Source organism: Astyanax mexicanus, chromosome 11, assembly GCF_023375975.1.
Source record: "Astyanax mexicanus isolate ESR-SI-001 chromosome 11, AstMex3_surface, whole genome shotgun sequence".
Taxonomy (NCBI): Eukaryota; Metazoa; Chordata; class Actinopteri; order Characiformes; family Acestrorhamphidae; genus Astyanax; species Astyanax mexicanus.
The window spans coordinates 5,862,767-5,875,392 of NC_064418.1; the positions used below are offsets into that span (position 1 = coordinate 5,862,767).

Genomic DNA, 12,626 nt, shown 5'->3' on the forward strand with positions numbered 1-12,626 from the left:
TGATGATGATGAAGCCACTGTGTCTCAGCTGAGGATCCAGTGTCACCCAGCTGCAGGATCAAAACACAAACCTTCCCTCTACGTCCATCAGAGGGTCTAACATTACATAAGCTGACCTTACTGCTCACACCGGGTCACAGAAATCTCAGACCCACTCCTTTACCCAGATATAATCAGCAAACCAAGATTTACTCATAACTTACGGATCTCTGTTAACGCTGTTAACATATATACAAAACATATCACTGTATATCTGAAATCAAGCTCTACTTTTGCCTTCAGCTCTTAGAAATGATTAAGGATTTGGAGCTAATCTTGCAAATGTTCGAACAATGGAATCCAGAAACCCCAGAATCCAGACCTTAACATCATTTTTAAAAATTGGATAAGTTTGGTGTTAAAAAGCTAAAAATGTTCTTTATTTTAAGACTGAAGTTTGGAGATGTAGAAAAATCTCCCTGCAAAATTCAATAAAAACGGACATCCTAAAAAAGTATGAAAGTTGTAATAACAGTAGAAAGTAGACTTTTAATGCTGGAAGAAATAAATGTATGGTGTTCTCCCAGATATAATCAGCAAACCAAGGATATACTCACAACTTATGGATCTCTGTTAATGCTGTTGGGGAAAAACATTTTTGACATAATGTGAATAGTGGTAGGATATCAATATTTTATCCCACCCTAAATGTTAATTTAGTTTTACATTTCAAGTTTGCCCTTCAAATAACTTTAAATAAAAAACAAAAAACTTTGAATGAAATTCTGAACCAGATTATAATTTAATGACATTTAGATCAATTCAGTTTAACGTTCTCTGAAGAGAAGTGAAAATGGACAGTAGTGAGGAAGATTTTTAAACAAAATTTTCACGATCACTTCGTTTTTAAACAAATTCCTAGAAATAACGTCTGAACGCAGCCACAGGAGAATGAAGTGACTGCAATGTTAAAGGAACATAAAAAGTTTATAAGTGTTAAAGAACCAAAAGATTCAAACAAAAGAGGCCATTTATCAGCGAGATCATGCACATTTTACTATGATGAGCCCAGCTAGATAGCTCCCGTGATGCTGGTGAAGGACTGAAACCGAAACTTCATGTGAAGCATTTCTCTTTTGAGCATGCTCATCAGTTTAGGAGGACTGATGTGTATGGATCGCATTTAAACAGTAGTGTGAACAGCCTACAAAACATTTGTCTTTGATAATACATAATACTTATGTATCATGGTTCAGTTATTTCAGTCAAGAATAGTTTATAAAAGAATAGTTTTAAAGCTAAAAAAAATGCACAGCTTGTTGTTTTGTTTTCTGCTTTAGTGCTTAATAAAAAATGATAAATGTTTAAAATGTTGTTGTATAGCAATTTCTACAAAGCAGAGTTGCTTAATGAGTCGCGCCAAGGACAAACAATAGAACCCTCTGAGCAAGACAAAGCATCTTAGAGTGGAGCCAAAACTCAACAGGGAAACCCATCCTCCTCTTAAATCCTTCATGTGTGTAGAAACAGATGAAACTCTAAACCACGTTTTTAAATAACATATTTGTGAGTGTCAGCATGTTGGAGAGTGCTTCATATTTTTAGAGCAGGATCTTTAGCTGTAGATGAGTGTATATTATTTTAATGTGGTAAGGTTAGGGTTCAGTCAATCAGTTCCTTAAACATTATCCTGTACTTTCTCTTCTCAGTGTTCGATCAACTAGATCTCGTCACGTATGAAGAGGTAGTGAAGTTACCAGCATTCAAGAGGAAAACGCTAGTGTTATTAGGTATGTATTACACTGTATATTTAATACAGGTACAGATACAGTACTGTACGGTCAGAGATCACACTTTATTTAGTGGAGTCTAGTAGAAGGACACGTTTTCAGGAGATGCAGTAAATCTACGGACATTATCAGGAGATGGTCTAATGGCGTATTTTTTTCCACTGCCTCTGGCCAATCAACACAACTACCTACACCTACTTCTATCTAAGTTCACCTAAGTTTTACTGAAAAAAAAAGTAGTAGATGTCTGAAACTGTCCTCATCAGATGAGAAGCATTTAAAGATCTTATCTTTAAGAGAGAGAGGAGAAAATCAGGCTCTACTCCTGCTTTTAGCTTATAAAAACCTTAAACTAAACACTGGGTTTCTAAAAGGATGTTGAACTGATAAATAAGCTTTTACTAGGAAAATGTGGCAAACAAAAAAGAACAACTGCTAAAGTTGCAAAGGTTCTTCGAACAATGGAATCCAGAAACCCCAGATTACATCATTAAATGTGTTTTGTATAAGTTTGGTGTTAAAAAGGTAAAAATGCTTTTCATTTTTTGATTGAACTTTCGAGATGTAGAAGAATCTCCCTGAAAATTCTGTAGAAGAATTTTAATATCGAACGTCCTGAAAAGTTTGAAAGTTGTAATTAGGGTAGAAGGTGGATATTTAATGCTGGATAAAATAAAAAAAATGGTGTTCTCTAACTTTTGCACAGTACTGTCTAGCTTAGACTGTACATAAATGTGTGAATCAGGTTATTACAGCTTTCATATTTGTTGTTTTTTCATCTATAGGGGCTCACGGTGTTGGCAGAAGACACATCAAGAACACGCTCATCACAAAACACCCCGACAGATTTGCTTATCCCATTCCACGTAAGGCACTATTGTGCATTTTATCTCCTTATTATCATAATAATTAGTATTAGTATTATTTTACCATATTACGGAATGTTGCTACATGTCCGAACATTACAGACACGACCAGACCTCCAAAAAAAGAAGAGGAGAATGGCAAGAACTATTACTTCGTTTCTCACGACCAAATGATGCAGGACATCGCCAATAACGATTACCTGGAGTACGGCAGCCACGAGGACGCCATGTACGGCACCCGGCTAGAGACGATACGCAAAATCCACGAGCAGGGCCTGATATCTATACTGGATGTGGAGCCACAGGTGATTAAACGGCACTGTCACTGCATCTGCAGACCACTGCAGTCTTTCACAATCCACTGCGCACTGTGCTCTGGCCTCATAAAACTGCCTTTGAAACATGAGCCAGATTATGTAGCCAAGATGTCTATGGTTTAATGATTCAGTACAAGACGAGCCTTGTTTTGTGTGTGTGTGTGTGTGTGTGTGTGTGGCTGTGTGGGATCATTTGCAGGCTCTAAAAGTCTTGCGGACAGCAGAATTTGCTCCTTATGTGGTTTTCATTGCTGCGCCAACCATCACCCCAGGCATGAATGAGGTGAGATTCTACATCTCTTTCTCTCACTTTCTCACTTTCTCTATCTCTCTTTCTCTCTCTCTTTCTCTCTCTGTCTGTCTTTAGTCAAAAGCACATGTCAAATATTAATATAAAAAGCATGTGCTCCTGTCCTTCTTTATGATCATCATCTCCAGGTCCAGTCTTCTTTCGTTTTCTTTTGTTCAGCCTTTTTTTTCTATCTTTATTCTTTTTCTTTGTCTCTTTCTTCGTCTCCGTTTGCATGGTTTGTGTTCATTGGCTCGCGTCTTGTCTTCTTTTGCATTCCTTTCCTCTGTGCTCAGCTTCCCAGGTGGTGCAGGAAGCTGCCCGTAAGTATGATAGGAAGTGGACCAACCTGCTCCTAATGTAGTTCTCCACAAAATCCACCACACACCAGATCCTGAAGCAGTCTGAGACAATCCTAGACTCCCATGAAACCCTAAGACAACTTTATCCTCATAACTTCCCATTAACTCCACTTCAGTGTAGCTCAACTGTGCTTCATATACTACAGTAGTTTCATAGCTTTGTACAATCATCTCCAACTCTTTTTCATCGTCCAAGATTATGTGGTCATCATCAGAGTCACTACGACCTTTGTGACATTCATTTTTCTATACATTTCCATTGCTAGAACAGCTAAATGATAATGTATTCTGCATTTATGTGAAACACTCTTATTTTAAGCCACAGACGTTTTGGTTCGAATCCCATTCATGCAGCTTGCCATCAGCTGCCAGAGCCCAGAGAGAGCAAAATTGGCCTTGCTCTCTCTCCGGGTGGGTAGATGGCGCTCTTTTTTTCCCCCCTCATCACTCCAAAGAGTGATGTAGATCAGCACAAGGCTGCGTCTGTGAGCTGATGTATCAGAACCGAGTCGCTGCACTTTCCTCTGAGCACTCTGTGATGCTACTCAGCAATGCTGCATCAGCAGCAGTTTGAAAAGGGGCGGAGTCTGACTTCACATGTGTCAGAGGAGGCATGTGCTAGCCTTTACCCTCCTGGAATTTGGGCATCACTAGTGACAGGTGAAGTCATAATAAGTGGGTTGGGTAGTTGTTGCTTGTAAATTTAGCAAAAATGGGATCAAATTAGAAAGAAATTACTGCAGTTTTTTTTTTTTTTTTTTACCAAAAGGGTAATTTGCACGTTAGATTAGATAAAATGCAGCAAATTGTGAATAAAATCACTATACTCAATATGGGACTGCTTCTTTTGATTCGTTTTGTCATAAATGTAAATAAATTAATATTGTCTCATGAAATAACTTTAAATATCATGACATAATTCTTATACCTACTTCCTTGCTGTAGATGTGAGCCATTCTGCGTATTTTGGTGATGTATAGCATATAGCAAATACATAGTTTTGTACAAATTAACTAAAACCTATTTCCTTTTCTGTACATCTCCCCGGGATCATTAATCTGATTATGAAAACTGGCTTCAGTACTGTAGCTCAGGGTGAAAAAGGATTTTTTTCTGGATGGTGATGGTATAGAAATGCTGTATATACATTCTGTACAAGCTTTGACCTTTTCTATTTGTTCTTCCCTCAAGGCCTTTCTCTTTCTCCTCTGGTCCTCTTGCCTCTGCTCTATTTACTCCACTCTATTCCACTCACTCTGCGTCTCTCACTCTGCAGGATGAGTCACTCCAGCGGCTGCAGAAAGAGTCTGAGATCCTCCAGAAGACTTACGCACATTACTTCGACCTGACCATCATCAACAACGAGATCGACGAGACAATCCGGCACCTGGAGGAGGCCATAGACCTGGTGTGCACCACGGGCCAGTGGGTTCCCGTATCCTGGGTCTACTAGAACATCTCAAAAACTGCCCCACAGACTCTTCCCATTCTTCCCAATAACCCTGTCTCTCTGCCATGTGTCTCTGCAAAAAAAGACAAGAGAAGAAAACAAAAAGAACAACACATCATTCCCAGGGCGAGAAAAACCCGCCTCCAGTTTTTAAAGCAACCTCAGTGTACATGACCTGCAGTCGATCCAATCTCGGCCCCCCGTAGACGTAATGTTGTATTTAAAAAAAGACAGAAAATTCCTGAATATTGTAATGTCCTTATAAATAGGGTGCAACATTTTGTAGACTTTTGATTTAAAGAGACAGTATCTTAATATCTGTTTTTTTTTTTTTCATGATTCCTGCTCTACAAATGCTGCTGTTCATTTTCATACCACTTACAACATGGGTGATTTTTCACATAGGGGAACTTTTATGTATCCAGATTATAAATTCTCATTAGTACAAAAAAAATAGCTAGATATAAATTGTATTATTATTTATTGCACCATGTATTATTTGTATGCATTAAACCTTTATGATTTCCTTCTATTTTTGATACTTTAAACAGCAGTACTTTGCTGCTTTAGCTACTCTGGTAGCTTGTCCCAGTCCACACAACAAAATGTCAGTGTTTGTTTTTGTAAAAATTTACAGAGACATATTGTATTATTTTTTATTCATATCTATGCAATATTTGAATTTGAACAGTATATTATATTACTCAGCATTTCCAGCATTACCATCATTACCACACCAGCCTTTGATTTGTTTATGAAATATTTTAATAAGCATATTAAACAGACTGATAGGGGAGCACACGTCAATCATAAAAGAAGATTGACATTATTATATTTGGAAAATTGAGTGACCGTATTTTTTCGCACTATAAGACACATCGGATTATAAGGCGCACTGTCAATTAACGTCTATTTTCTATCTAATGCTAATGCTGCTTCAGCAGTGCTAGCTGGGGTTAGCAGCAGGCTACAGGCCAATAATACAATACCTCTGAACATGGAAAGAGCTGGTAGAATTCATACATAAGGTTCACTGAATTATTAGGTACACTGTCGATTTTTGGTAAAATTAAAGGATTTTAAATGCACATTATAGTGCAGGAAATACGGTATTTGTCTATGTATTCTTCCTGATCGTGCAGTATATTTAATCAGCATCATCATTATCATTATTACCATACTCTTTTGACAGTTTTCACTAAAACACAACTAAAATATTTATGTTATTTGTAAGTGTATTTGAAGTTCATTCTAATTCTAACTCTAGCTGTTGAGTAGTGTTAGGAAATCCATAATCCATAATCAAGGTTGTTTTTCTCACTGATAAAGTGATCATTGTTGTCACCTGCACAAAAAAGCAATGACACCTGATGATGGCAATGACAGTTTTTGATGTCATAATCTGTTTAACTGTTTGGAAATTAATATTATTATTATAGTCAAGTTGAGTCTTGATCATTGTAAACTCTTTATTTTTAAACATATAATCATTATTGCTAATTTTACTAATATTTAGGTGGTAAAAAGAGACCCTTAGTTGAAGAATCACCCATCACTCAAACTCTGCAGCAACCCCTTAAACGACGAGCTGTTCGTCATAAAGACTGTATGCATTCCTCAAGTCAACCATCACACATTGTCTCATTCTCTTCTCTGTACGTTTATTTTCCATTCGTTTTACAGTTCTGTAGACTGTGTGTATCATCTAATCACCTTCAGACCAACTGTCCAGATACTGTCTCTCTAAAGAAGATACATAGATGTTTTTATTTTTTATTTTTAGATCTGACGTCTCATGCACGCGAAACATTTCAGCATCCAGAGGCTTTTTTCATGCTGTCCGTGTTACCAGTGTCAGACCGCTGTTATCCAGAGAACATTCCATTCATCTGGACTGATGCTCTCTCAGACCAAGGCTATAAAGTGGAGAGCAGAAGAGGAAAATAGAAAAAAGAACTATGCACATCCTTTCGGGCACATTGGGACATTCTGGGCAACTTTCTAAACGACGTCTTTTTCAGTGAGGTGTGTCAGGTGGTCTCAGTTTCAGTTGTTGTGAGATCAGAAGGGTGTGTATTCTGGTTTTGCCATTTCAGAAACATGTTGTCTGAGAGTGTTAACGTTTTATCCGAGTCGAATCGAGACAAGGAGGAAGAGGAGGTGATTTTTATTCCATATGTAACCGTTTCAGATAAAGGTGCACTCAACACTTTGCAAAATGAACTGTGTTGCAAAAAAGAAGAAGCCCCAGGTTTGGTGCATCTGCCTTGTTAGTGTACATGAGGAACTGTTTACTCTCAGACTGCCCTGTGTAAATTCCTCTGCTGACAGCTGAGCAGCTCTTCAGTATGAACAGTTTTTTAAATATATTTCCTTTTCTGTGGTGAAGAAGTCCAGTGTCGTCTGCTCTGTGCTCACTCTGTGTGTATGTGTGTGTGTGTGTGTGTTGGCAAAGGGGGAGAGCGGATGGAAAAACATTTCTCCTCTGTGCCTCCTTTCTCTATGTTTTTTCTCCAGCAGCTGTGGTAGGTCACATCCTGCCTGTCTGTCTGAGCCGGACCACTAATGGGAAAAGTGCCCAAGTGAAAGAGAGAGAGAGAGAAAGAGTGTAAGAGAAAGAGAGGGAAATAAAAGAGAGAGAATGAGAGAAAGAAGAAAGATGAGAGAAAGTAAGTAAAAAAGAAGAGAAATTAGTAGAGAGAAATAGGAGAGTTTGTGTGAGAGAGAGAGACAGTGATGGAGAGGGAGCTTGAGAATCTATAAGAAAAACAGTACAAGTAAAAAGAGAAAAAGAAGATGAGAAAGAGAGTGTAAGATAGGAGAGAAGAATGTGAAATTATGCGAGAATACAAAGCAATAGAGGCGAGTTATCTTGAAAAAATCTCTGTACTATCTAACATTATTATCCCTTGCTTGTAAAGAGTGTGTGAGAGACATCAAGAAAGAAAACAGCTAGCGGTTTGTCCCACGTAGCTTGTTTTAACACGGTAAACACGCAGACTACAGTCCGATTTTCTCACCTCTGAATGACGAAAGAGCTAGCGTGGTTAGCAGCTACTGCTAACGCTGCTCCAGCAGTGCTAGCCGGGGTTAGCAGCAGGCTACAGGCCGATAAAACTCATCTCTGAACGGCGAAAGAGCTAAAGCTTAGCGCTGTTAGCAGCTAATGCTTAAACTGCTATATAAAGCTGTGCTTTAGCAGAGTGGCTTTACTGCTCCTTAATACCTGACTGGTAGAATTCATACATAAGGTGCACCAGATTATGAAAGAAAGAGAGAGGGAGACTTAGAAGAGAAAATGGGTGACAGAAGAATGAGACAAAAAAGAGAAATAGAAGAAAAAGCAAGAGAGAGATAATACAAAGTATTGGAGTATGGCTGAGGAGGGAGAGTGAAATAGACATGAAAGGAGAGATTACTTTACTCTCTCACCCTCATCGATTAAAGAGCTTCTGTTTGAGAAAATAGTGAAAAATGAATGAGAAGACTCTAAATGTGCAAAAGATGAAAAGAGAAGAGGTGAGAACAGAAGAGAGAAGAGAGTGAGAGATTGAGGAGAAAGACATTAAAAGTGAAGTGAATGTTTTGAGTGAAAGCTTCTGTATTCAACAGGTTACCTGTTAGCTGGGAAACACACACACACACACACTCAGGTTACAGGAGTCAAGTGATAGCATTTCGCACACTATTCCTATCTGTCACCAAACAACACCTCTAGTAACTCAAGTACTGCAAAATAGGAATTTGAACAGGTTTTTAAATCTGTGATATAAAATACAATTAATTTCATTCAGCAGCACCTGGATGTGGGAAATCAGGTGTTAATAAAGAAAGTCACAGTACAGTTTAATCAGCACTGAGAATCACTGGCAGACAGAATCATAAATGTAGTCAAACCTGTTTGTTCTGTGTTACTAAATGTATCAATGCTGTAAGATTCTGTAACTTTATATCAGAAGCAAAAAAAATTCTTAATTCTAATTAATGGCGCAGTATGACGCCATCATTGATCACTGATCGTTTCTGTTGGTCCATCATGAAAATATCTTGTAATGTAATGTTTCCTTGGGTTATTTTGTTTGTGTTTTGGCCAGATATCTTCTATTTTTATATATTTATCATGCGGAATGCCTTCAGATGCTCATACAAATGAACAAAGAACAATGTGGTAAAACACAGAAACTGTTTTCATTTCTTTTATTGAAGCAAAATGTTTTATCACCCTTTATAACAGATATGAAAGTAATATATAACAAAAATTAATAACCAGTTGTGCAGGGATGTTGGGTTAATGTTATTTGCTGCTACATTGGAGTAGTTTAAAGCATGACCTGCCAGTTTGAGGTGAGGTTCTACCACAGCATTTCCACATAGCCCAGTCAGGACTAGGTCACTCCAAAATCTTATTACACGTCTTGCTGCATAACCCAATTGGTTGCATTAAACATCAGAATTCCTAAGCAGAAAATTAATGGTTTCATCAAAAATGCCTAATTGTATATGCACTGAAGCAGCAATGCTCCTTTACAGCATAACGCTACCACCACCTTGTTTAACTTTGTAGCTTTATGCCATATGTATCAAAATCCACATATTTCGAAAAGGTAAAAGGTTCACTTTCAGTTCTCACATTTTTACAAATGTCTAATGTCTAAATTCATCATAAATGAGCTTATCGCAGCTTATCTGAAACAAACAAGACAAAGACAAATAATCTCCTTATGTGTTTGTCTGGGTTCTTGTTTCTACATGGGGTGAGTCACTGCTGCATTTTTGGAGGAATTTTATTTGGCTGGATCTTTCTGGGAAGAGTCCTGACTGCTCAGAGTTTGTTACGTTTGGAGATTATGACTCACTGTGGTTCACTGAGGTTCTTAGAAATGGATTTCTAACCCTGATAAATTGAAAAGCTTTTCACTCTCATCTCTTTTTTAAATTAACTTGGCACCGCCTGCTGCATGTTGAGCCCTTTTGGTTTCTTCACATTACTGGTAAGGTTCTATTTAATTGTTATATGTTTTATTTATATGCTTATAGTTAGTTATAAGAAGTATTTGGTTAATCAGTTGATTGGGCTCTCCAAACTATCTGGGCTGGATTGTGGAAACTTCACTCTAGACCTCTAGCAGTTTGGACTGTGTGTCTCTCCACTCTTCCTCCAGACAATTTACTGATGGTCAGTGATGGTTCAAGACACTAATTTTTGGGTTTTCTCTTTGAACGTAAGCCATGATCATCAACAATAAAATAAATAAACGCTTAAAATAGATCACTCTGTGTTTAATACATCTATATAACATATGAGTTTCACATTTTTTTACTAAATTACTGAAATAAAGTAACTTTTTAATGATATTCTAATTTCCTGAGATGCACTAGTACATTGTGGGCCAAAGCTGTGCTCAGTAATAATAAATCTGGCTTAAAGGAATCATGTAACATCTCCTGTAACCCTGAGCTGCCTCCTTCACAATGACTGTTCAGTGTTCTACGCTCTGATCCATAATAACTGACTGAATCTACTGTAGTTTATTGAAAATGAATGCTAGTAGAGTCATTCTCAGAAATTGGCACACTTCTCTCTTATGAAGAAAAGAAGAAAATGAACTCAGTAGCAACCGTTCAATTCTGTCACATTCAAAGTAATTTCAAAGTTCAAGGATTTGTTCTGAAACAATAAAAAAACTATAGAGGCAATTCTTAGCTAACAAAGAATGTTATAAGAATGTTTAGCAATGTTTTGAAAAGGTTTCAGGAAGATTAGCCTGTAACAGTATAAAAATAATGTTCCAGGAACGTTCTGAAAACGTGACGTAATAATGATGATTAGCATCATTATGGAAATATTAAAATTGCAATTCCCAAAACTAAAAAATTACATATTGAACACATTGAAACTGCAGCGAACGTTTACAAACATTACATTTAAATGTTTTAAAAACGGCTTTTCTAAAATAAATTCTAAAATTTCTAAACTAATTGTCTAATTAAATGTGGTGCCAAAATGTTGATATTTGTTAGGTTTTATTTTATGAACATTCTATGAACTGGGCAGCAATTTGAGCTTTCAGTGCTATCCCCAGTCTGAATCCAAACTAAAGCCAGCATTTGAGATTTGGTAGAAAGTAAAATTCACAGCATTAAAATGCTCCTGAAAAAAAAGGGGAAAAAAAAGAAAAAATGGACCAGAAACTGAAAGAAATGTTTTAAGAGCAAAAACAGACCTTATCTAGTATTAGTATAGTGTTTCTAATCTTATAAAGTGTTAGATGAGTTTATAATATTGTGCCGTTTTTTTTTTGTCACACCACAATAATAATAATAATGAAAATATGGAGCACAGTTAGAGTAGACGGGAATAAACCAGCTCAGACTTTTTAATAGAAACATGCTTCAGGTTTGCTGATGGATTAGTTGATCCCTGATTAACAAATGGATTAATTGGAACAGTAAAAGTGTTCAAAAGTCGGTCATCCAAGAACGGCGTTCCATATTTCCCAGTCTTTGTTCGTAAAATAGCCCAAAACTTCTTGGAAAAGCAGTGCTGCGTGCAATTCAGTGCTCAGGCCCTTCCAGTCCAGCGTGTGATCCGCGAATTGATTCGAGGCCTCCTCGTTCCAGGGTGAGCAGCAGCAGCAGCACCGATCAGCAGATTAATTCACATTCACAATGTAACAGTGCTGCCGGGTTTACACCAGGAACACTAGCTTTATTGAGGACAACACTCCAAATGCATCAGTATTAAAACGCACATTTACTGCAGCAGCAAGTTACAGAATTTTTTTTTAATTGCATTATACCAAAATCTGAAGATTTCTGTTAAAAATAAACTTAAAACCAAAAAAACAACAATCTATACAGATTTAATTTTAATAATAATACAGAGTAACACAGTAACCACCTAGTCATTTATCTATGCTCCTAAACGTTGGTGGAACATGCTGTTAGATAAGATAGACCTCAATGCTTAGACACAGTAAAAGATGACATCACCCTTTGTCGGAGCCTTCTGTCCAAGTACATTAAGTATACATACTGTACTATTCAGCAGATATGATCATAGAAGCAAAAGGCAATGATAAAGCCATTCCATTTGGTTAGGATACAGAGCAGCTTAGAGGGCCGAGTGCAGCTAAGCCTTGCGTTAAAAGAAGATTAATGCATTTATTAAAACTAGAAACGTCTACATTTACCCAGCTGAAAGAATCATACGAGAGGCGAGCATCAAATGCCATCTGTTAAAATGACGGCGATCGGAGTCAGCTTGACGAAACATTACCTGCTCATTAATGACACAAAATTACATAACAAAGCACAGCAAGAAGCACGTTCCAGTGTGGCTGCTGAAATACAACAATACTCAACTAGTTTAGTTTATTCAGTAACAATAAGTAAAACTCATGTTTATCAGCAGTGGAACTTCTTTGGGTTTTTTGGGAACTGGCTGATTTGACCAGGCATGACCCAATTATTAATTCATGATCTATTCGTATTGAGCCACTTGGTCCGTCTAATAATGGATCTCATCATAAATAACTCATCATAAGTAACACCATAACGTACAGAGAGAGAG

General features: G+C 37.3%; 1 protein-coding gene across 11 annotated transcripts in view; it reads left to right on the forward strand.

The window, feature by feature from the left end:
• The window catches only part of caska (calcium/calmodulin-dependent serine protein kinase a), a 229,061-nt gene extending 221,617 nt beyond the window's left edge, over nt 1-7,444 (forward strand). For 7 of the 11 annotated variants that reach the window (XM_049485152.1, XM_049485157.1, XM_049485153.1 and 4 more), the window contains 5 exons: nt 1,689-1,769; nt 2,555-2,635; nt 2,738-2,940; nt 3,152-3,235; nt 4,880-7,444. In XM_049485152.1, coding sequence (XP_049341109.1) covers nt 1,689-1,769; nt 2,555-2,635; nt 2,738-2,940; nt 3,152-3,235; nt 4,880-5,056 — 626 coding nt within the window. In that variant the 3' untranslated portion in view covers nt 5,057-7,444. The remainder of the gene's footprint in view (nt 1-1,688; nt 1,770-2,554; nt 2,636-2,737; nt 2,941-3,151; nt 3,236-4,879) is intronic. The other 4 variants (XM_049485154.1, XM_049485156.1, XM_049485159.1 and 1 more) reach the window with 1 other exon arrangement.
• Nucleotides 7,445-12,626: the final 5,182 nt, after the last annotated feature.